This window comes from Calonectris borealis, chromosome 14 (genome assembly GCF_964195595.1).
Source record: "Calonectris borealis chromosome 14, bCalBor7.hap1.2, whole genome shotgun sequence".
Taxonomy (NCBI): domain Eukaryota; kingdom Metazoa; phylum Chordata; class Aves; order Procellariiformes; family Procellariidae; genus Calonectris; species Calonectris borealis.
Window position 1 is genome coordinate 8,463,817 of NC_134325.1, and position 26,709 is coordinate 8,490,525.

At 39.5% G+C, this 26,709-nt stretch overlaps 1 protein-coding gene across 1 annotated transcript in view; it reads right to left on the reverse strand.

Moving 5' to 3' along the window:
- STK33 (serine/threonine kinase 33) overlaps positions 1-26,709 on the reverse strand; it is a 50,836-nt gene extending 24,127 nt beyond the window's left edge. The window contains 1 exon segment of the mRNA XM_075163832.1: positions 26,584-26,709. Coding sequence (XP_075019933.1) covers positions 26,584-26,709 — 126 coding nt within the window.

Genomic DNA, 26,709 nt, shown 5'->3' on the forward strand with positions numbered 1-26,709 from the left:
TTAGAAATACTTATGGATAATTATTTCCCCATATCCATACCTTAGTCAAATCTAGGACAGGTGTTCACTTAAACCATATTACCATGTTATAATAAACAGGTATTTTTTGGTATAAAAATACAGCCCATACACACTTTATTCATGCTCCTCTTTCTTATACTATTGGTTGTGTTTCACATTTCTGTATTACCCCTAAATTACACTGAGGATGCATAAAAGTTAGAGGACCAATTTATTAACAGAGATAACAGAAACTAGTTACTACTTAATTACTAGTTATGAGTAGCAGTCAGTAGTTATTAACACAGACATCTCTGACCTTCATCAATTAGCACCTTTTATTCAAAATTGTACAATACTGAAATGGGAGATTTCGAGAACCACAAGTAACAGGCAGGCACACGATTCCCATTAATTTTCATTAGTCAGTAAAATAATGGAGGAAAAACGCACATCTGGCTCAGCACCAAATTAACTGGTCTTATCACATTAAAAAAAACCCAAAAACTACTGAAGGGTCTGCTGTGGAGAGTTTGGCTTACAAGTCTGAAAAGCAAGCTTCCAGTGTTAAGAAAAAGTCTTCACTAAATAGCAAACATTCACGTCTGTGCCACTGAAGACATCTGTGCTATAAAATCTGCTGTGAAAAGCTACATTTCTGTTCCGTACAAGCCTAACGCCTTCGTCCCTTCTATGTAGACAGATCTCCCGTTGACAGTATCAGAGGTGAAGAAAACGACTGCAGGATTAGAGCCCACATTTCAATAGTTTTTATTTATGGCCACTTACCAAAAAGTATTCCAGAACTTGTCCAATTACTCCATCCATCCAGATACACTAAAATATATTCATATCAGTTTCAAACTGACTATAAAGTCAGCACAAAAGCTCATGAATAAAGAGACAAGCTGCAGGAACCTTAAAGAAACACAAACTGGCTGTAAGACCAGTTTGACTGAAAAGTCAACTGGCGTGTGTATTTAGCACAATGACCTTGAGTCTTCATACAAACATACAGACAGATACCTGACAATTTTAACAACTGGTCAGAGACGAATGCTATTTGAATAAGAAAGCTGTCATGAAGAGATGGGAAAAGTCATCCACACCTTCCTTTCTTTGGTGACTTCTGAAGATCCTATAGTGGAACCATAAGTGCAATGAAATAAATTCAGATTTCATTTACACTGAGATGTTTATGATAATTCCAGTGAATTCAGTGAAGTTACTCTGCATTTACACCCAGGTCAGTGGGATCAGAATCAAACCCTAAGTGATTAAAATCAACAGAGCACATCATCTGCTGATACCACTGCCCAAAAAATTGCAGTAAGCCTCAGGCATGCTATTACCAGATTACACGATTTCACTGTCAGGTTGACGAGTTTGAAAAGAAACTACAAACTGTGGAAGATTTAATTTTCACAGGCAAAGGATACTTTCTTTCAATTAAAAGGACAAGACCGTGTCATTTCTTCAAAGTTAAAACTAAGTTTTGTTCTTCACTTGTAAAATGCTAGGCAGAAACATTCTTGCCCTGTATTTTACCAGAAGAATTATTTTCATCTGTGACTGGAATGTGAAAAACATGAAAATTTGACTTCGCTTAAGAATGCCATACAATGCTTACCATGCAACACCACCGGAGATCACAACACTATTGATACCACCATTACAGTTGATATATGCTGTGAAGTGATTCTGCAAACTGCAGAAACAGTGGCCACAAATTTATTTAGTTCTTAGTGACGGTAAGATGCAAAAACAGATTTGTCCTTCCAAACTCAGACGGAAGCTTGTCTCAATAAAGACTAACGGGATTACAAAAATTGTGGCACAGAAAACTTCTGAGATAAAGTAAGTTGATATGTTATGGTATGAACTCAGTACTTCCAGATATCTGACAAAGACCCTTCCTTAACTCCACCAACGATGAAAATTTGTTTATGTTTTAAACCTTTTCATATTTTGATTGCAACTTCCTTTCCACAATCTTCCTAAACCCTTGCTCTCTCCATTTCAGAGTGCTAGGATGCTCAGCGAAGTACTCTGAGTTAGTAAAGTAGACACAAAACTTCACAGCTTTCTAGCTGAGACAAAAAAATCAGCAAATATGCAATCTTTATTAACTTGGAATAATCTTTTTTACATTACTTGCAGCTGCTAATTAGTAAAATTTAGCAAAGCAGAAGTCAAGTTGGTAGGTTTTGGCAAAATAGAGTCCAGAAGCACAGACAAAAGGGGACTTAATTTTTCACAGCTCTGATTCAAGATTTCTGGCTGCCTTTCTGCACTCACAGTTGTCCTACTCCAAGTTTGGCAGGAATACAGGGTGAATGTTCACACTCACCAAGTGCCAAGGCAGCCTGCGATGCTTAAAAATCAGGACTGGAAGTCTTGTCAGCAAAAGGAATTTTTTCTGACTCCACCAAAACTGGACCAGCCAGTAAGACCAAATTTAGTAGCCACTACTGACTGCTACATTTGAAACTATCAGAGAAGTATACCAAACATACAGCTAAGCCCAAGGGACTGGGAAACAACTAATGAAATAGGTGGGAAAATCTCAATGTTTGCCAGCCAAGAACAAGAAAACAACAGTTCAGACAAGCAAAATGTAATTAATTGTTGCCTGCTGAGTTGTGTTTTAAATTCCTTCCTGTACTCAGTAACTAGAATACCCAGCCTGAAGCTGCGACTGAAAAATGTCTCGGTATTAGTACCCACATCTCAGGCGATTCTGTTTGACATTGTAACATTCATACAACCTGCTAGGCAGTTACCAGTGCACAAGCCTGCAAAAAGGACATTCCATTAAATAATATTTTGTTTTTATCAGCAAAATCATGAAAATCTTTAGATAAGGCAATCTATACTAAGTTGTTACAGTATATAGTAACAACCAGTGTTGTAGATGGTTACAGAAAACCTAGCAAGGGACACTTTTGGTGTCTACGAATAAAACATGATTTTTAGACAAAAAACCCCAGCGCCTAGGGTAACCATCAAGATACACACAAAATGTACAAATAGACGTGTGAATATATATAACTGCACATCTAGCATAAGTGCCGTTACACTTCGATTACATACTGTTCCTACTTTTTTCGAGATTTTTCGAAAGTGGTGTGTTTTGTGTCTGTCATACTGCATAGCTATTTGACTGCTCAAGGATTACATTAGAGTAGTGTAGGGGGGTAAAACAACAGAAGCTGTTGCTCTAATTTATTAGGTCCAGTTCTAACATATTATGGAGTTGCACACAACACTAGCTGCTGATAATTTTCGTTTCCTCGTATTTAACAGTACTGAAAGCATGTATCACCTTTATTAATAAGAAAACATGTTTCTCCTCTATCTTTTTCTACAAGATTTTTTAAAAATAATGCTTCAGTTTTTTCCCCAGCAAGTCAGTATAGCTCTGTAATTCTATTTCATCTCCTGAGATGGGATCCTACAGCTGTTGTCTGATAGGTTGTCCTACAGCTGACAGAATTTCATTTGAAGTACCCCGCAACGTAAGAGAGAAATCCCTAAGTTTAAAGCACTGGGAATGGCTTTGCCTAAAATAATCAAATGCAAAGAAAACCTTCATACAAGAAATACGGCTGACTACATGTACACATAACTTCACTGACAAATGCACCCCAAAAAAACCTTTTATCACCTATTTCAATTTATTATTTGATGCGTATCTTTATGTTGCTATACATAAAAAAATATAAAATCCTAAATTACTTTTTTATCTTTCATTTTGTTCAAATGTTTCACAACTTAAGCCTATCATATTACAAGGCTCTTCAAGAGACTCAAATAGTATTAAAATACTATCTTCAATTTGAAGGGCAAAATACCTGGAAAATTAAGGTCACATAATGTTACAAAACCTAATGGAGTATGGATTTCTGCTTGAAGTACTTCAACCAGAAACCTTAGTAATCTTAAATCTGTCTCTCCTAGTCATAATAAGTTTTAAAAGTTTGAATGAATTTCAGAGTATGTTTCATATACCCTGTAATTTCTGAGCAGGGTGCAAAGAAGTATTAGGTTCAGAATACTGAGCTGTGGGAAGGACAAATCTTTCAAAACAAAGGCACTCTTGCAGGACATTAGGAATAGATAGCTGCAGTAATATATTTTGATCCAGTAAATACGATGTTAATTTCTTGCACTACATTAGTATTTAAATACACATAAACACCATAGTAATCATAGGTCGAGGGGTTATAAAGCAGAGCAGATCATATACCAAAAAGCTGCATCTGACAGTTATTACCAGAGTATGTACCTGGCTTCTTGGGTGATTCTAATGTCATCAATTATTTCCTAAGGCTACACAAACCAGTTAACTTAAAGCATAACAGAGAACAGCCTAAAACATCTTCAGACTAGGATTTTGTTTTTTACTATGCTGCAATAGAGGTTTTTTTAATACCTGACCTTTTATGGTCAACATCAGCCAAGAAAGGCCACCACACTACTCTTCAGCCCCCAGGAGAGACCGGAGACAGCACGTCTGACAATCTGAGCCCTGCTCAGCACAGGGAAGAGCCTGTGCCACTACAAACTCCCTGCAACTTGCTCAGCAGTTCATGATGACAGCACGTGAGCAAGCAGCAGATTTCAGAGCTGTGACCTGGCATTAGGAATTCCACTACCTTTCCAGCTACCAAATAAAGAAGGTCTAATTCCATCTCTTGCCTAGAAGTAATACCAGTCCTTTACAAAATAATCTGAGATGCAAGACATGGAGAAAGTAATTGCCAGCCATAACTTGCTCAGCTGCACAGGAGAACTCCCATCCGCATTACTCCAGTTGTCCATACAAAAGGAAGTGGGCAGAAATTGCTGTTGCCTAATCTGAACCAAAGTTAGTCATGGAAAGAAGAAACCTACCTAGGTATTTATATAGGTTATATTAACAATCCTCCCGAAACCTACAGACAAATCAGCAAGAAGTGAATCCAAAGCCAAACACTTTGGAACTCTATGTTGCTCATAGATACTTCAAATAAGCAGGAAGACCAAGTACTACATTTGTTTTATCTGAAGCTATGCTAAAGAAAGCAGCTTTAAACAACTTTTGTTTTTCTCTCCCTGACTGAGCTTGGAATTTTTTAACCCTTCCTTTAGAGGCTTCTCAAGCTTAGCAACTGATTTCCAATAATAATGATGTACATATGATACATTGTAAATGGAGTACAGTTTTAGGCATAAAATCTCTAGGGTAAAAGAAAAAAGAAATCTACTAACCTTTGAAAGAATGCTACCAATAAGACCTCATTTGAAGACTGTAAGATGAAAAATAATATCAAAACATTGCAGCGTCTCTCCAAGAAATGTCTGGCTAGCCATCTCCATGAAATTTTAGAAGTGCTGCCACAAGACCCCACTTTATCACGTGCTGTATTCATGTAGAACTTGATTTTTTTGCTTTGTGCACTGAGATTATAAACACATCAAGCTAGGGACCTATTACCTGTTTGCACAAGTCTGTTACTCTATGGTCCACTGGAAATGTAGAGTACTTTATTTATTTGACTAAGTTGAAAAGAATTGTGTCATATATCTCTGGATATCTCTGAAATTTGGACAACAGAAACCACAAAAAACAGCTACTACAATAAAATGCATTTACCAATTAGATTACTGAGGTCACTGTGGCCAAACTGAGGGGCAAGTACTCCCTAGTGTGCACCATGAAGCCCTGATTCTTTGGTAATGTGCATCAGGAACTGGACTGTGTCATGGCTGCTTTCCAGTACACACATCAGGTTTTTATAGAAATGGATGTTTCGGGAGAGGTTGGGTCTTGCTTTGCACATGTTGGAACATGTGAAGGGGCAAAGCAAAAGGCAGGAACTCTGAAGCAGCCTTATCCAGCTTAGACAATGTCATGGGGAGGTAAGGACTTGTCTGGAGGCAGATGAATGCAAATTCTCAGTTGCACATGTAGCTTATCTTTGCTATTTGCAAAAATAAACCTTTTCCCCCTTGTAGATGATCATCTTCTTCAAAAACCATAATAAAAGTGTTCTCATTAAAAGAAAGTCTGAACACCTAGCAGTTAACAACCCTGTGGACAAGTACAAGACATGTAATGCAAAGAGTGAAGGTAAGCAGCTATTTTCTAGGTGGATGCGTACCAGGGCTCACACAAGGTAGACAATTCCACTAGAGGCTGGATTTTGACTTGCAGTTGGCTTCCAGGACAACCTGACACCAGTCTTGGTAACCCCCATTAGCTTATTTCTTGCCACATCTGAGATCTGGGTAACTCAGATGCTCTTCCACGTGCATATTCCCTCAATCAGCAATAAAATGCACATGCTTCACGGCAACAACATTTAAACTGTGAGTTGTGTGGGTCACACAACTCTGAGCTCCCCAACATGACCTCTGAAAAAAAAATCTTGTGCAGCATGTAGTCACAGAAGTACTTCTAAAAAAATTCTAACGACACTGGGAAGTGTTCCCCATGCCAATGTCACATTGAAGATTCACAATGTCACAACAAGCTTAACTGGTCCTGAAAAGTTTCCTCTGAGATTCTTATGCAATAAACCTGGGCTGAACAGCAAACATAGCTTTTCCAAAGCAGAAGACCGAAATGAATGAGTCTCCAAGAATCCATACAATAATAAAGAGGACAAGTAAATTTAGGTAAAATGGCCAGAATAAGAATAACGTAGGTTTTATCTGAAGTCTTTCACCTGAAGCACTTCACAGACCCCTCTCACTCCGTGGAAGCTGTACGAACAGAAAACATGAATACGACGCAATACTTCATGACAGGAACAGAATTCAGATTTCTATCTGAAACTGCCTGGGGAATTTCTGGTACCTGGCTGGACTGTGGCATGGATACCAAGCATCACTACTGCCTTCAGTTGAGAGCTCTCGTGAGCTGACTCAGCCACAGTCTGCTGGTCCATATTTTTTAAGTATTGACATCATTTCTCTCAATTGTGTTCCCCATATACAGCAGCTATGAGAGGTCATTACCACTGAATGAGGAAAAAAGCCCTGAAATAACGTCCTCAAAATCCAGAACACCATACATAAACCTAAGACAAAGGTGATTCAAAATAATGGCACAAAGGTCTGTAGACACCTGGTATTTCACTGACTGCGCTAAGAAATCCATGATGTGCAGCTAAGACAGACAAATTAATACATGTAACATGTTAATATGGGTATGTAGTGAGAAGAATTCCAGCACAGGAATGCATCAACATTCTGTTTTCATACAAGGAATATCTATAAAACCATTAGTTCTGGTTATCCACTCAGGTTAGGATGACTGCCTTAAAATTTTGCTTCAATACATTAAGAACAATACATTGAATTTGATGCCAAAGTTGTGTGGTGATTAGGAGCGTGAATGAAATTACATTGTGTGATTTTTAGCAGTCATTTAACACTTAAGACCAGAATGGTCCAACTGCAGTTACTTAAACACTTCATACAAAAATACCAAAGGTAAACCCCCAAAATAATTGTAAAAGTTTAAGAAAATACAAGCTCAAATTCTAGCAACCACTCATAAATGCATAGAATCTATTTGGTAAACAAGTCACTTTGAATCATGTTCACTGAATCATTTATTTCACCACAAGGTGGCATCTTTATTCTACGTTTTCCTTCTTTAATAGCCTAGATAGGACCAACTTATCCTTTATAAATACTGTAACCTCAGATGAAAAGTGGACGCCACCGTACAAAGACATGTTAGAATTTATATTCAGAAGTCACCGATATTTCTTCCTTTAAGATCAAACGTTTACTGATTTTACCATTGAGATAGGAATCAATTTGCAAGTCATGGCATCCAGTTCAACGTTTTTTCCAATTCAATTTATCTACTAAATATATAAGCCAAATCGCTTTAGACATGATTGCAGAAAATCTCTTGGTATTCTGTGTACTAATACTTGGTACTCTCAGTATTAAAGCTTTAAAAATGAAAACTCTATAAACATGTATAAAGCTAGCTTAACCTGTAAAGCTAGCCTTATACCTGTCTGATACTGATGAAAACAGTTCAGTCATTCAATACTTAATCCAAAGATCTGAATTTTATAAGTTATATAAAGTTTACCGTTAAAAAATAAAATCAAACATCAGCTAAATGTGTCTGCCAAAAAAGTATTCTGCGCTGCATGAAGTTACATATTAGTACATATATTACATATATGTAATATGTATATACAGCTATATCATTATGTATTTAAAATAAATTATAAAATTACAAGTAATTACAGATTTTACTGTGTCTGTGAAAATGCACTGAAGGTAGCACTAATTAAAAATTAATTGTAAATTACAGAAAGATTTCTTAGATGACAGTAAGGTAGATTTTAATGCAAGGTCACAAATAAAGTAATTATATTAAGAAGAGGAAAAAGCTAAGCAACCAAACATGCCTTTCTCTCTAGAAGTTATGCTAACCCTGCTGTCTTTTTTTCATCACTGTTCTTTTGTGTTTGGTTTTCTGCCATAACCAAATGTATGTATTCCTTAATTCCATACTTTGTTATCACTATCTGGGAAGGTACCAATTTTTCTTTTACATTAAATAAAAAAGTTCACAGAAACACACATGGTTGCATGCACACAAACACATGCTAATCTATCTATTTTATGCAAAAAAATTAAAAATATCAAATACAATTTCAAAAACTGGCTCTCAAAGATTGGAAGGGGGGGAAAGTGTACAGAAAACCGCTCCTAGGGTCTTCCTGAGTATATCACATTCATGCATTTTACTTAGATCTCTCTTGAAAATGAAAAGTCAATGGTACTAAATTAAATATCATTCATTTTTATACTGCCATCGACATGCAATTTGAACAGTCATAAAAACCAGAAATCTATCAAAATTTAAGAATATAAACAGGGGAATGTGAATTATATGCACTGTTGCAAGATCGTATTTACTGAATAGAAATGTCAAGAGTAAAAGTTAATTTTTACAGTTACTTTACTTTGCCCATCCAATACAACTTTCTATATTCCTTCTTAAAGATTGCCTACCATTAAATTTAATGCACTTGTTGCAAACTTCTTCAATCTGAAGACCCCTAAAAGTTTTTCAGTAACAACACAAACTATTTCAGAACTTTTGCACAGACTGCTGTATAATGAATATGAAATTCATAGAATCATAGAATTGTTTAGTTTGGAAAAGAGCTTTAAGATCATCAAGTCCAACTGTTAACCTAACACTGCCAAGTCCACCACTAAACCATGTCCCTAAGCACCACATCTACACGTCTTTTAAATACTTCCAGGGATGGTGACTCAACCACTTCCCTGTCAAGCCTGTTCCAGTGCTTGACAACCCTTTTGGTGAAGAAATTTTTCCTGATGTCCAATCTAAACCTCCACTGGCACAACTTGAGGCTATTCCCTCTTGTCCTGTCACTTGTTACTCGGGAGAAGAGACCAACACCCACCTCACTACAACCTCCTTTCAGGTAGAGAGCGATAGGGTCTCCCCTGAGCCTCCTCTTCTCCAGGCTAAACAGTCCCAGTTCCCTCAGCCGCTTCTCATCAGACTTGTGCTCCAGACCCTTCACCAGCCTTTTTGCCCTTCTCTGGACACGCCCCAGCACCTCAATGTCCTTCTCGTAGTGAGGGGCCCAAAACTGAACGCAGTATTCGAGGTGCAGCCCCACCAGTGCCGAGTACAGGGGCACGATCACCTCCCTGCTCCTGCTGGCCAACTATTTCTGATACAGGCCAGGATGCCATTGGCCTTCTTGGCCACCTGGGCACACTGCCGGCTCATGTTCAGCCGGCTGTCAATCAGCACCCCCAGGTCCTTTTCCTCCGGGCAGCTTTCCAGCCACTCTTCCCCAAGCCTGTAGCGTTGCATGGGGTGGTTGTGGCCGAAGTGTAGGACCCGGCACTTGGCCTTGTTGAACCTCATACAGTTGGCCTCAGCCCATCGATCCAACCTGTCCAGGTCCCTCTGCAGAGCCTTCCTGCCCTCCAGCAGATCAACACTCCCGCTCAACTTGGTGTCGTCTGCAAACTTACTGAGGGAGCACTTGATCCCCTCGTCCAGATCATTGATAAAGATATTAAACAGAACTGGCCCCAATATTGAGCCCTGGGGAACACCACTTGTGACCGGCTGCCAACTGGATTTAACTCCATTCACCACCATTCTTTGGGCCTGGCCATCCAACCAGATTTTTACCCAGCGAAAAGTACACCCGTCCAAGCCATGAGCAGACAGTTTCTTCAGGAGAATGCTGTGGGAAACGGTGTCAAAGGCTTTACTAAAGTCTAGGTAGACCACATCCACAGTCTGTCCCTCATCCACTGAACGGGTCACCTTGTCATAGAAGGATATTGGGTTAGTCAAGCAGGACCTGCCTTCCATAAACCCACGCTGACTGGGCCTGATCACCTAGTTGTCCTGTATGTGCTGCATGATGGCACTCAAGATGATTTGCTCCATAACCTTCCCCAGCACCAACGTCAGGCTGACAGGCCTGTAGTTCCCCAGATCCTCCTTCTGGCCCTTCTTGTAGATGGGCATCACATTTGCTAACTTGCAGGCAACTGGGACCTCCCCTGTTAGCCAGGACTGCTGATAAATGATTGGAAGTGGCTTGGTGAGCACTTCCACCAGCTCCCTCAGTACACTTGGGTGGATCTCACTTGGCCCCATAGACTTGTGTCTGTCTAAGTGGTGTAGCAGGTCACTAACCATTTCCCCTTGGATTATGGGGGCTTCATTCTGCTCCCCGTCCCTGTCTTCTAGCTCAGGGGGCTGGGTACCCGGAGAACAACTGGTCTTACTATTAAAGACTGAGGCAAAGAAGGCATTAAGTACCTCAGCCTTTTCCTCATCCTTTGTCACTATGTTTCCCCCCACATCCAATAAAGGATGGAGATTCTCCTTAGCCCTCCTTTTGTTGCTAATGTATTTATAGAAACATTTTTTATTGTCTTTTATGGCAGTAGCCAGATTAAGTTCTAGTTGGGCTTTGCCCTTCTAATTTTCTCCCTGCATAACCTCACAACATGCTTGTAGTCCTCCTGAGTTGCCTGCCCCTTCTTCCAAAGGTCATAAACTCTCCTTTTTTACCTGAGTTCCAGCCAAAGCACTCTGTTCAGTCAGGCCGGTCTTCTTCCCGACCAGCTCATCTTTTGGCACATGGGGACAGCCCACTCCTGTGCCTTTAAGATTTCCTTCTTGAAGAATGTCCAGCCTTCCTGGACTCCTTTGCCCTTCAGGACTGCCTCCCAAGGGATTCTTGGCCTCCTCAACAGGCCAAGGTCTGCCCTCCAGAAGTCCAAGGTGGCAGTTCTGCTAACCCCCCTCCTTACTTCTCCAGGAACTGAAAACTCTATCACTTTGTGATTGCTATGCCCAAGATGGCCTCCAACCATCACATCACCCACAAGTCCTTCTCTGTTCACAAACAGGTTCAGCAGGGCACCTTCCCTAGTTGGCTCGCTCACCAGCTGTGTCAGCAAGTTATTTTCCATACACTCCAGGAACCTCCTAGACTGCTTCCTCTCTGCTGTATTGTATTTCCAGCAGACATCTGTTAAGTTGAAGTCCCCCACGAGAAGAAGGGCTAGCGATTGTGAGACTTCTCCCAGCTGCTTATAGAATATTTTGTCTGCTTCTTCATCCTGGTAGGGTGATCTATAACAGACTCCCACCATGATATCTGCCTGGTTGGCCTTCCCTCTGATTCTTACCCATAAATACTCAACCCTATCATCACCATCATTAAGCTCTAGACAATCAAAACACTCCCTAACGGATAGGGCTACCCCACCGCCTCTCCTTCCTTGCCTATCCTTCTGAAGAGTTTATAGCCATCCATTGCAGTACTCCAGTTGTGCGAGTCATCCCACCGTGTTTCCGTGATGGCAACCATATCATAGTTTTCCTGCTGCACAATGGCTTCCAGCTCCTCCTGTTTGTTTCCCATGCTGCGTGCATTGGTGTAGATGCGCTTCAGTTGGGCTATTGATCCCACCACCTTTTTGGAGGGAGAAGCTCTAATTCCTATGTGTCCATTCTCAGGCGCTTCTGTGTTTTCTAACACATACATAACCCTTGCATCTTTGCTGCCGCATGGATATCCATCCCCTACCTCCACTGAGACAGCAGACCGAAGGACCGCTCTAGCACACCATCCCTCACACATTGGCATGTCGCTCCCAGGCTTATCTCTAGCGAGCCTGGTTTTATCCCTTTCCCCCTTCAAATCTAGTTTAAAGCTCTTTCAATGAGCCCTCCTAACTCCTGTGCAAAGATTCTTCCCCCCTTTGAGACAGGTGCACCCTGTCTGTCGCCAGCAGGCTTGGCATCATGTAGACCGACCCATGATCAAAAAACCCAAAATTCTGCTGGTGACACCAGGCTCGGAGCCAGGTATTGATCTGCTGGCTCTTCCTGTTTCTTCCCTCATCATTCCCTGCAACTAGAAGGATAGAGAAGAACATTATTTGTGCTCCTGATCCCTTAACCAGTCATCCCAAGGCCCTGAAGTCTCTCTTGATTGCCCTTAGACTTCTTGTTGCAACTTCATCACTGCCTACCTGAAAAATCAATAACAAATAGTAATCCGAGGACCATAACAGGGTAGGAAGCTTTCTCTTCACATCTTTAAACCGGGCCCCAGGGATGCAGCAGACTTCCCTAAGAAGTGCGTCTGGTCTGCATGTTGGGCTTTGTGTTCCCTTCAGAAGGGAGTCTCCTATGACAGTGACCCGCCTTTTTTTCTTTATGTAAGCAATTTTGACGCAGGGCATAGGCCGACTTAAACTAGGCGACACCTCCAAGCTAGATGAACCATTGTCCTCGTTATTGTTTGGTTCACTTGCAGAGCCTCATACCTGTTATGCAAGGGCACCTGGGAAGGTGGGGTAGTCACAGAGGAGACACCCTGCTGTGCCAGGCAGGAAATTGTCTCCATAGTTAAAAAGCTAGTATAAGTAAAATAAGATATGCAAGAAAAAAGAGGCGTCTTGCATAAATAATTATCTTGGGCATTGGCCTGTAGCAATGAAATAGCCTCCAATAAACTATATGCACCTGTTGTCATGGTTTATTGAAGACTTGTTTTAATATAATTTCCTACCTTCCCTCTAAACTTCTGGCTGGGCTGACAGTAGATGAAAAAGATAAACCATCTCAAAGAAAAACTATAACCTTTCTACATCTACATGCTAAAAACATGTGAGAAATTAGACCAGTTCAAATAAGACTTTTCAGCCTTGGATAAGGAAGCAGATGAAAACACATATTGTTTCAGCAAAAAGCAGCAAACAAGCAAACAAACAGAAAACCAAATGAAAAGTCCATTTGGTTGGTCTTTTGGTAGCAGGTACAGGAGCATGAAAGAATCAGCAGCCACCCTATAACCTCATAAATAATAACTTTAGTCTGTGCTTATTAGTTGATGAAAATTTATCAAAAAAAAATTAACACCTGTCAAATTTATGAGCTGGACTAATATGAGAAAGGAGATTTTTGTTATGTGTGCTGTTTCCCTATGTGTCCAGCCACAGTCAACAGAGAGAGTGTTATCTGAAAGAAGGACCTCTATTGAATTTTTTTTGTTTTTTTAACTACACGCATGAGTTAAATTCCCGAAGTATTTTAAGGCAGACTGGAAAAACTTCTACTACTATAAATGGTGAGGCTTACAACGTGATGTATCTAGCTATCATAGATTAAGGAAATACAAGCAATAAAGGCCCTTCAAAGCTGAAAGAAAAATCTTTTTGCCACAGAGATAAATAAAAAAGTCTAGTAAGGAGTCAATCAGGACAATGATGTGGTTTGAAAAATAAACTACAGAAACATTTCTGACATACGTTAAATAGGAGCTACTTGTAGCAAAATATTCTGTATTTTACTGACATCAGACGTGGGTAAAGATAACAGTCCCCTCACCCTTCATTTGGAGCTTATACCTGGGACTATCTGAATCATCAAGTTCAATTCCATGCAGTTGCAGGCAACCACACAAAGGATGCTTACTTTGAACAAATCCACAAAACAATCTAATCCACATGCTAAAATATACCCTATAGGTCAGACAACATTTTTCAAATCTCATGACAAATAGAGCATCTGTTGTAGAAATTAACTAAATTAGCCCAAACTATCAACTACAATGGACTACAGGAAGAAGGAAGCAATCACTATCCTGTGATCCTGCAACAACAGATTATTTATTAAATAAAATCTCCCTTCCTACCATTCTCTGTTATGACTTCTACTCCTTTCACTTTTCATATTTAAAACTATATATAAATAAATTACTCTAATTGAAGCTATATACTGTTTCAATACCATTTATGCATTTGGTATTTTGCTGAGAGCTTCTGGGAGCAAGTGTCCCCAATCTCAGCGAATGATCCAATTGCTCTTGGAGCTCCTGGATGTTCTTCTGAGTATTAATGCATAGCATCATCATTTGTTAGCTATTGCTAATTAGGATCTGTAATGAAGAATGCTACACACAAAATATGCTGCTTCTCCAGATGAAAACATTTCAACGTCTAGAGAAATTAAGCTGTGTACAAAACTTACAATTTTTCCTCCCAACTGTATGAAAACATTAGGCTACCAGGAATGCTTTTCCCACACCAAAGAAAAATTTACTAAATTGATTCCCTTCTTATGAAATTGAAAGCATAGAAGACATTACATACAAGTTTCCACTTCTTTTTTGTTGAAGTATTCAAAAAAGTACTTCTTTCTGACAATTATTTCTCATATGAATACAAGGAATGAAGATCACAAGATTTTGCACACCTCCTGGACCAAATCTAACATAGAAAAAAATAGTTTTGGAAGTCTTACAGCTTATGTGAAAATGTATCCTGACTGTTTTCAAGGTAACAATTACCATGTGCCATAAAAATTCTAGAATGATAAAACATGTTTCTACTTTTCCCTCCCCTCAATACTGCTAAACAATATATAAAACATATACCTTGCTTGGAACTATGTTCAAGAATCATAAAAAACACTCGTTTTCAATTCACCTGAGTATCTATTCATATCTAAAGGGGTCACAAACATTCTTACCAGCAATATTAATAAATAACCATCTTATTTTTATAAAGATATATAAGACTTTTTTCCTAATGGCCTTTTTAAGTAGACACAAAATGATCAATAATTAATGAAATAACAAAGTATGAAGATTTTTTTTCAAGTTCAACATACTCTTTCTACATGTACACAATGGGAACTACTTATATGATGAAAAGAAAGGTAATAGCTAAAACATGTCATGATATTAAGCCATTTTCATAAAACAATAATATAAGAAAGTCTATTTTCTGAAGGACAATGGCATTCTCTATATGTAATAGATCAAGTATTTTGGCTAACAACATGTAACAGTCCATACCTGTTAAATGTTTAAGAAGCTTAAATAACAAAAATGACTGTTCCATTATAAACTATGTATTTATGACATTTGCCGATTAAATATGTTCAAATTGAGGGGAGAAAAGCACAATGATTTCAGTAAACTGCTAATTTCAGTAATACTTCCCTACACAACTAGCAGATTCTACTCTCTCTCAGACTTGGGTATGAAGCACATGATTAATCCAGTTTTTAGGAAAAGTGATTTCTTAGTTTTAAGGCTGTTTGTTACCTCCCTGTTTGCGTAACTGCAGTGCATTTTTGACAAACAGAAAAGGATGGGGGTGCACAGCCCAGTTCTGAGGATCAGGCTGTTCTTTTATTACCAGGGTTATTGATAGTTTAGTTGTGTTTTCATTTCACTTAGACCGCCTTTTACTTTCAAGGGTTCCTCCAGACATATTCAGGAATCATTCCAAGTATTTACCAAAATGGTTATTATTTAGAGGCTGTGTTTGCTCTGGAAGAGTAGCAAACCACACGTTCTTTCAAAAACTGTTATACATGCTTAGAGTTTAAATTTCATGCCATGTGATGTTCTACTAAAGCATATCTACAAAATACAGAAATGCTTTTCAATTGCTAGGCCAATAGGGCAAAGACCCACTCTTTCAACCTTTAGTTAAAATTTTAGTTGATAGAAGAAACAAGATATGCAGGCGTGCATATTAAATGTCACACTATGTTACTACAGTTTTATAAGAGTATTAATTTATGAAATATATAATTTATATATTTTTCTTTTCACTTCAATATTAATTATCACTGCACCTGACCAGTGCCAGGCACTGCTTCAACAATTTTTTTATGAGTTAAGAAGTTAAAAGCATTTGGTATATGGCAACATAATGGACATAAAATTAAGAATTGTATCCAATATAAAAGCCTAAGCATTAATGATAATGTTGTATATATATAGAAAAGAATAAAATTAACAAATGGTATCATAAAGAATATTCAAATGTCTTCAAGAAGAAAAAGCTTAATCTAATCAAAGCTTGGGTTGTATTTCTTTGGATAATGACTTATCATTCAAAACCCACAAGCAACTAACGGGCCACATGCAAATTTTCTGAAGGCTTAAAGGATATATTACACTTTCAGACATGCAAATACAATTTTCCCATTTGTGCTTGCAGCTTGTCAGAAAATATGAAATAATAAATATTAAAAACATTTTGAATTCCCACTAGTTCTGGTCATAATTTTCCTCTTTCAAATTACTGAAGACAATTGTCAACCTGTTCTTACTCCACCAAACTTCGGGGTTTTATTATAATTATGTGAACTGAAATTGTTCTCCAATGCAAACAGGACTAACCCTACTACCATTACTGGCATCACAATCGTTCATGACAAGACCGAACTTCAGGCACTCTCCCACAGAAATCTAAGATGATCCTCTCCAAATACAGTGCAATGGATGAACACATTTCAAATCCAACATGACAGAAATTATAGAGAATTTACAAATAATGAAAATCTCTTGGTTTTGAGAGATCATGTTTTCTCAGGCATTCCAAGAAAGGTAATTTATACCTTGTGATGTTTCAGCCAAAAGAAAAAGCCTAGACAAAATATACAGGGCCGGATCCTTCTTCTAGCTCAAATGAGTGAGATTTATTTACCTGAATATGCATTAAAATACAAAATTATATAATACTAAAATCCTAAGAATTACCAATATTTTGTAGTCTTGTGCTGCAGCTCAGTCTATGTTTAGCACAATAAAACCTCAGTTTAGATTGGCATGTTAGGACACTAATATTTTTTAATGTTAATAAAGACAAAACTGTCAAAGGAGATTTTGCACAACACAGAAGTATGCTTCTCCAGCATTCAAGGTTGCTCCCCAGTGCACTTGGCACAGCAGGTTGGAATAATACTACTAATACAAGATTCAACATCAGGAATCTCAGGAACCTGTAATCTCACCAAACTTCTCATTCATCAACTGATCCCAAAAAAGTTTGGAATTTAGTTTAAAGGAAGAAATGTTATTACCAGTATTCAAATAAACAATACTCCACTGTGCAGTCAGCAATATTTATAGTGAAAAAGTGACATAACACCAATTATTTGGAAGCAATCAGTATTTCCTGATTTTAAACACAATTGGGTACTCTACTGCAAAAAGAAAAAGTATGTACAGGAATCAACAGAGAGGCCTGTCCTTTAAAAGATATTTGCATAAGAAATGGTAGTGGGAAAAACTTTACGCTCCATCTCACTCCTGCCTTAACTATCTTATTCTACTAAGTATATCAGCAAAGCTGCCATGAGCAGATGCTAACACTGTAATTAATTCTCAGGACCCTTTTGTTTTACTATAGGGAAAGAACATGAAATAGTTGGGTGAACTGAATTGAACATCAAGTACATTCATTTTGCTGATGGCAAATTGATTTTTTTCACAGCAGGCTATCAGTACAATTTCAGACAAGCATTTCCTTAAGATACAGCATACATAACTCCTTATAACTTTGAACTACCTTCAACACAAAATTAAGATCAAAGAACAATCAAGTCTTTAAGACTACACTTAAAATAAAAAATGGGCATTTGACACCATGTTCTCCAGACAGTAAAATAAAAATCAAACTCAAAAAGCTTGCTTGTACAGCATTTAAGTTTACTAACAACATAACTGGCATGAACTGTTGCATGGCAATTTCTATATGAATTTCCCAGCATTTTCTTTAAAATGTTTTAAACACCTGATGTCAGTTCTAGATGAAAACCCACACAATCCCTGCTACTTTTTTTCCAGATGGCTTGTCACAGCAGTGCTCCTCTGATGATTAGGCAGAGGACAGCTGGCTTAGCCGTACAACAGAACATGGAGAAATATTCTCCCTAGTGTCTGACAGGCAGGTAGGTCATTCCTTTGCACCTTTCATGAAGTTTGTAATGAGGATGGAAGCAGTAATAGAGAAATACCAAAAAAGAGAACTCTGAGCAATGCTACTCACAGAGGCCAAACCCTACCAATTTTCTCCAACTCATCCCACCAGAAGGTCTTCTGCAATGTATAGCACCACCTGAATCAAAGCAGGAGGCTGGAAGGAATCTGGGCAGGATAAACGAGAAGTGGGATTGAACTGGGGAATGCAGAAAACAGTATTGCCCAAAACTAATATTGAATTTATTACATTTAAGCAAAGGGTCAAATGTGTTAACTATTTGGTTAGGTTCTAATTTGGGTTCAGCAGTGACTAAAGTTGTTCCAGATTAATAAAACTTCAAAATAACAAACAGTTCATGCTGAATTCCTGTTCAAGAAAAAAAAACATAGAATGGTTCACGTCAGTACTTTGTCTAGGTTCAGTTCAACTAGCTGTACTTCTATGAAAACCAGTGGAAAAAATGCTGCCCTGTTTACTGTGTTTCTTCTAACCTTTCAGATAGGGTTACTGGGCCTCTACTTAATGAGGATTTTTAATTGAAAGCTCAGCCTTTAAATGCTTTCCAGCTTGCTGCCAGAAATGATGTTGAACTCTGTACAGCAACAGGAACTACCAATTTACCTTCCTCCTCTATTCACTCCTGTCAGACATTACTAGCCCTCTCTCCTTTGTCCTACCCATCCCATGGAGTCGTATCTCATGTGTGCCAAAACTTTCTTCTCTATTCCCATCAAGCACCTCCTCTTCCCTCCTGCATTCCCACTCTGCCTTTCCTTCATCTCATCTAGTACTCAGCTGCGTCTCCACAGGCTCCAGACAGCCTTTTCAGTGATGCTTTTTTCCCAGCTCCTTCCTTGGCTATCTCTGAACCAGTTTTTCCTAGTGCTTTGTTTCTTTCCATTCTTTTTCACCTTCTTGATAATCTCTCCTTACCTCTAGCAAAAAAGACCTGAATCTCTAAAAGCATCCAAATTCCTATCCCAGTGGGATATATCAGAGGTATTGGTCATCTTTATTGTGCCAGTCCAAACTTGAACCTGCAAAAATTTAGTAGAGCCCACAGTCTCACACCCAAACTAGTGACAGGTAGTATACATTTAAAATCATCAGCTGGTAAAGAATATACTCACCAACCTGTAATGGCAGAGTTGAATTCAGCTGTGAAATAAATATTTGAAACAGTCTTGTAAGTAAAATGTAAGTATTTAGTATAAGTGGCCTGAATTAGGACAGAGTGTCAGATTACAATTGAATTGTAATTGCAGGAATTTTTAATTTTTTCAGAGTTGACGTTAAAAAAAATGATTGTTAACTAAGGGTTTTAGATGGCTTGTTTTGTTCATTTTAACTCAAGCCAATTATTCTATATATTTGAGTGTTTTTTAAAAATGCAAATTTGATGCACAAAATATGTCGATACAGGGAAATCATTACTTTTTCCATATGAAGCAGTTCAGTGAAATATCTCACTGTATGTGAAAACTCAAAGAACAAATGCAACTAATAAATCACAACCAGAGTTTCCTCAGTTCTGTTACACTTGCTTAAGATGATGAAACAAAACACTTTTTTTTAATTGGTTGTTCCTTGTTGCTTTCTATACAGTGCTGCTTTCCCTGTGAGATTTAAAATGATAAGTAACTGGAAATTAGGAAAAGAATTAGTCCATTATGCTGTAGCACTGACACAATGATTAATTATATTAGTTTACTGCCCCTTCTGCTTTAAAACCCTGCAGTGATAAAATGAGTTTTGTTCAATATTCCAGAAGGGATATGAGAATTAAATTCATACAATTTAACAAATTCCTGCAGGAAAGCCATACTCATCTAAGACAGTAGATGGATGAATCCTCTAATTTACAATTATATGCAGATGGCATACCCCTTCCTAAGCAATGTACAGATAAGGAAGCTTCCCAAATGAATCAGAAAAAAAGACTGTGAAGGGACATGGGTGGAAATAGATCAGGCAAGTCTGAGCTTCTGCATTCTCCTGGAAAGCACTCAAAAACTTTTTACTGTGATTCTATCTATACCTAATAATTATACTTTCTTTTATCTAGTTCTTTTTAAACCACCTAATATTTTAAACATTCTAAGCATTTTCAAAGACCTACTGAACACGAAATAAGTAAATGGCTACTTAGGGCCTAAGGGAGGCAGATGGAGGTTTAAAATCACTGCCATACAAGACAAATCCCCACATCTTCCATGTCTGTGGTAATAACATATTTTAGGAAGAGTATCTTACTTTTGAGGAACAATGTTTCTGCCACATTTCAATGTTGGAAAACACCCAAATGCAATCTTACCTTCTCATGGTATGCCTTTTGCATGACATTATTACATAAATCAAAATCTTTGCTTTTAATTAGCTGACTTTTTTTTCTCTCCAGAATTATGAATAATATCAGAGTTCTGGAAAATTAAATACAAATCTTAACCACAAAACAGCTATGGCAACAGAAGCAAGACTCTGCAGCTAACCTTTGCGCCTTAGCCCTGACAGGGACACTGTTTTCCGTTTTTAGAACATCAAAATAAACTGACTGCAAAGCATTACTTCTGTGTTTAAATGAATAATACAAAACAAAACAAAGCTTTATATAAAGAATGCAAGGGCTTTATAGGATCAGGGTCTACACAATTGTGAAGTAGATTTGATCAAAGAATTTGGATGTTTGTACTGCAATATAATCAGGACATAGCTACATCATTGGGAATGAGGAAAAAAGTAGCAGTAAAGTTGAGGGACATATTTATGGTTTGATTCAGTAAATTGGCATTCGTATCACTAATATGCTGTATTTCAGTAAAGTAACTCTTAGATTACCTTTTCTGTAATCTCTGGATAAACTGGATTATTACGGGCAAACAGAGAAAGCTAGCAATACACATTACTTAAGAATACTTTTAATATCAAAATTAAACCCTCTACTTTATTGCAAATTCAGTTCTTAATGAAAACAGACATACTGTTAAATATGAGAGAATACCAAAGTCTTCAGCTACTAAGCCAGAAGAATCTCGATAATGAAAATTTACCCATTTTAGGATAAATTAACTTTGTATTTTTCAACTCATTTAAATTGCATGACACACATCGCATTTGACACGTAAATAAACTCAAAGCCATACAAAAAATCCACCCCCTCCTGCATGGCAACGGCAGCCGCAGGCCGCGTGTGCTCACCCTGCGAGCGCAGAAGCGGCTGGCGGGGGCGAGGGGCCTGCTCACTCAGGGAGGGAAGAAACGAAGGCGAGGGCCCCGCGCGGCCTCTCCCCACAGGCAGGCAGCAGAGCTGTTTCTCCCTCACAGGAGATGTTTCTCCCTCCTTCTTCAGCCTACTCTCTCCCTTGGTGGCACAAGGGAGGTCTGGGCAACTCCACAGCAGGCGAGGGGCAGAGGCCACCACCCAGCGGGCGCTAAGCTTTCACACTTACGCTCTTCTGCTGCCCGCGTGGCTCCACACGTGCCTGCAGCAGGTGAGCGTGTGCGAGGGCAATGCGAAGGTGGTCTCACCTGGACGAGAAGGGCTAAAACACTCTCTTCCTTGAACTATTTAAGGGATGATGAAGTTAATTCGGAGGGGGGGCGGGGGGGGAATAAAAATCCTAACTCTCACAGTGCTGCTTAACCCCAGTCCTTTCCCTGGGCACGCACCGTCCTGGAAGTCAGACCCTAAGCTCTGGCTCAGCCCCTGCCTGCCCAGCAGCCAAGAAGCCGCCTTCCCAAACCCTCTCCCGCCACACAGGGCCCAGGAGCGGCCACCCTGGGGCACCCTTCTGTCAGAGCTGCAGTAGCACTCGTGAGCGCCGGGTGCATGCGCTGTGCTGGGTGGACCTGGTAATTGCTCAATAATTAGTAAAAGCACGATGTTCTGTTCACTGAAATTGCTACGGCAAGGGTGGCAGTCGGACCCGCATCCAGTGACCTGCAACCAGCTTGGCCCTCCACGCACGCCTCAGCTTGTGGTGCCCTTAACTCAGTTGTGGGTTTTTTTAATTTAACTTGTTCCTAAGTTGTTATTGCAGGTTTCTTTAAACCTATGGAGTTGCTGCTTGCCCCTCCCTAACACTGAAATTCAGAGCACTCCCCGAAGACTCCCACACGGAGGTTTGCTACTGCCTCGCTACACCTCATCACCCCCGCCCAGGCAGTAGCCGAACCATGGCTGTCCCGGTCTCCAGCCCAGGACTGGACCGGTCCCGCCTGCCTCTCGGGTGTGCTATGAACAGGCACACTCACCTGCTCTGACCCACCGGTGTGTTCCCTTTACCACTGTAATTTTGAGTTGTTCTTTGGTAGCCGTGGGCTATATCCTGCAGGTGAATCCAGGCCCAGCGCTGTGTATTCATAAACTTTGGTCTGTTCATAAAATTCTGTAGGAGAAGTTGAACAGTAGGAGTTACTGCCTGGCCTGCCTGTAACAAAGAGCTTAACCCTTGGCATCAGATTAACTCAGACCCAGATAGGTTTATTTTAGGAAAAAGCTCAATATTCTTAAATATTGGTATTTCTAATATATGTTAAGAACATCACATGTAATCGTACTTCAACTAATTACACTTGTTTCCCCAAAGTTACTCACCATTGGAGAGACAGTAAAACCAGCGGGTGCACGACATCATAGCCTATGCCTGCAGTCAGCTCCCACCTCAAGAGACAGCACCTTTGGGGATTAGAGCATTAAAAGCTGTGTTCAAGCAGTAACTATACATTTTCTTTTCTGAATTTTCCAATATTCTTTCTATGCCAAAAATATTGTCATTTCACTTTCATAGATACAAATGTCTGAAGAATCTGATTGAAATGTATTTGATTTTCCAGTAAGAAACAAAGCAAAAAGGTTCTATTTTAAAAAGTGCTTTTATTCTGCTCATTATACGTTATAAAATACGGATCTGAAGTTGCTGCAGTCTCCCTCAAGTAGCACAGGCTACACAGTCCCAGCTCGTGCTGAGTGGAAGGGGTTCACCTCAGCAGCCTCCCCCGTTGTGGTACGTGAGGAGTGTCCATGTCGACCCAGGGGGGTGGCATGCACCCCTACTCGCCTTTCAGAAGGCAGGCAAACAAACACAGTATTACAGGGCTGCTGGAGAAAAAAAACAAATTCCTGCATTGCTGAGCAGTGTGTGACAATGGTTTCGGTGAGATTCTCTCAGCACAGGCAGTACGCTGTTTTAAACCTTGAATGTCTTAGTTGAACGCAGGAAAAAATAAAGGGGCAAGGCAAAGAGAATGCTGAATAGCGATGGCAAAAAAGGAAAACTACTATATTAACTTATTGGACTTAAGCAGATGTGTAATCTTAAAAGGTATCTGAATGCAAGTCAGACCTAATGGAGTTAATGAAGATCTTTAAGATGCTTTTTTTCCCCCTTGCTTGGACTTCTGGTACATTTTTAAGCGTCTGGCATCTCCTGCCAAAACCAGCACTGACTCCCCGGATTTACTTCAGTAAGAATTAGTCCTAAAGATGAGAAATTTAGAAAGCCAGGCTTAAAAATATTCTCCACAACTATCGCTATTACCATATTAAACAGGTCCTCGAAAACAATACTATTCAAATAGATAGGCCACATTGCCAAGTTTAATATTAGACCTCATATATCCACCCATTTATGTAAGTACTAAGGTAATAGATGAATCAGTTACTCCAGGTAAACTACTATGCATTCCTTGTATGCCAGTGTAGTTGTCATTATTTTTTCCTGAAGAAAGATTATTAATTTCCTAGACATAAATACATGGGTATGTATTCGTCAGCTCTGGAATAATCTGAAAGCAAGTGAAATTGGCTACTGTCACAATTTAGGGACAAACTGTGGTTCTCCCTGCTTTGGGTACAATTTCATGGCATTCCCATTAAAATTTGAGCACTTGTGCTGTCCTTTCTTTAGGGGTGTTGAATTTTTCCTTGCATGGAGTGAGCCTCGGAGTGGAGTCCCCATTTACAATCTTGCTTTAGCTTGGGCACAGCACCTCTAGTTCTGTTCCCACTGATGCCGCTAGCTGTGACCAGGAGTACCAATGCTAAGAGAGCTTTCTCAAAGGCTTATTTAATAAAAAACAAGGCCTTCCAGGCAAAATGGTACCTTAAAAAAAAAAAAGGAATGGATTATATTTAAATTCCTCAATATTTGCTATCCCTAGGAGTTTGGGAAGAGCCCTATTACTTAAGCCATCTCTCTCTCTTGTCCTTTCAGGCATCCTTTCCAGATGACTTCAGTTTCAGTCTGAGAAAAAAATACATCACAGCAAATGAAGCCCGAGGCAAGAGTGAGTGACTTAGGTACGTCTGAGAAAGGCCACTTCCAGCAGAAGAGATCATACATAACATGCATAACATGCCAGCTACAGAAGAAAAATTGCTTGTTTGACCACTGTGGCTTGTGAATCAAGAGCAACTCCGACTCCTTGAAGATACCTACATTGCAGATTGATGTTCTGATCTACAGCTGCCAAACAAGTGCGTTATTTCTGGCATGTTCGCCCGACCCCAGGAAAGCAGGCCAGGAGCCAGCTCACACAGCCACCCAACAGTCACCTGGGGTGAGGGCAAGAGGTCTCCATACAGGGTGGGTGATAACAAAAATATGTAATCTAATCTAATGCAGCTCTGTTTTCAGGGGGTTTTGCCCCATTGTCCATGGCCAGCTGTCTGACAGGCTAACTGCCTTTTTGGGTCAATTACAGCAGGATTGCTCTTCTGAAGTAATTGCACACATACAATGTGCAGACTCTTTTTGTAACCAGAAGTAATCCCTCTATTCAGATCCGAGAGGTTTTAATATAACCTTTTCCAGGCCTTCTGGTGGTTGCTCGCAGCCTGCCTGCGCTGTAATTTACCTTCATTGTGTCTGGGTTGAGCTGACCTGGCTTGTTCACAGTCTCACACAGGTCCATCGTTTGTTTATCCCATTGGTGGCCTGTGCAGAAGAGACACGCTGAATTGACTCTGTGTTCCTTCCTCTGAAAGGTTGAAGTTGAAATTGTCTGTGTACCTTGCCAGGAAATTTAAGACCAACAAAAGTAAATAGATCTGTCAAATAAAGGGCATCAGTTACTAAGAGAATAAGCATTCACTATTATGACAATATGACAACAATAGTGAGGCTAAGAGATAAAACACATCAAAGCCTCACACAGAAAATGATACTTTCTCATGCTACATTTCATTTTTTACTTCAAAATGTTAAGTACAAGTAAGAGCCACATATGAAGAAAGGAACCACTGTGAAAGCTGCTGTGCTCCTCTCAGTCAGTACAAAACAATCTCGACCTTCATGCCATAATATTAAGCCAAAGTTCTTGAAAGGAGGCATTGTTTCAAAAGCCAGCCATTTTTTCAAGGGTGAGAAATGCCTGTTAAGGACTAGGTTGAAACCCCTGAGGTCACATTACATTTGATATGTGACATCTAAACTTCTTTATCTGAAAGGGGAATTTTAGAAAGCTCTCACTCCTCTGTGCTACTTAGCTGTGCTTTGAACAGAATCCAGCATAAGTGTGTACTAACGGAAAGTCCATGGGAAAGCTTTAGGTATGGCTTTAGATATCCTTGCTATTTATCTAAATATTTATCTTGTGATGTGTGAGTATACCTGCTTCTCTCCTTAGGGCCTGCAGAAAGTTATTTTCATCTCGGATAGGTATGGCATTAAATACGCAGTAGATAAAATACCACCAGCCCCTTGCCTCCCCCTATCAATAGCAACACCAGAGGAAACAGTTACCAGAGATGTAGAATGATGTCATTTGTCATACAGTAACATGGTTCTAGTAAGAGCCCATATACAGATGCACAGAAATTTTTACATCCTGCACAGTACAGAGCATAATAAGCTTATCAAGTGCCAGTACCTTTAACTCATTGCCATGACGGTGACAATGTGACATTAAGAGCTGCAGTGTCACCGACAATGGGTAAAATTTGGGAAGCATTATTTGGGCAGAGACACACAGCAGTAAATGCTTATCTAATTTTTTTTTAGACAAACTGACTTCTCAAATCTTGTAAAGTGCTCCACTTGTATAAATTTCTCAGTGCACGTTCATTCAGGGGGAAAAAAATGTCATAGCAAAGGTCAAATATTAGCAGCACACGACAACGGCAAAATCTTGGCCTGCACCTTCGACATTAATTTTACCATCTCTTTAGTGATGGGGATCCTTTAGCTCCATCTACCGGTACCAAGTACCCTGCAGCAGCCTGAGGAGTGCCGGCCGGCAGGCGACACTCACCTGAACACGCGGGACAGCGACAGTGGCAGCTGCAGGTGGAATTGCAAGTTTAACGTGATCCTCTCCGGGAAGCTGCTGCTGCTGCGAATTCAGAAGATCCCCTACAAAGTGATACCGCCTGGTCAT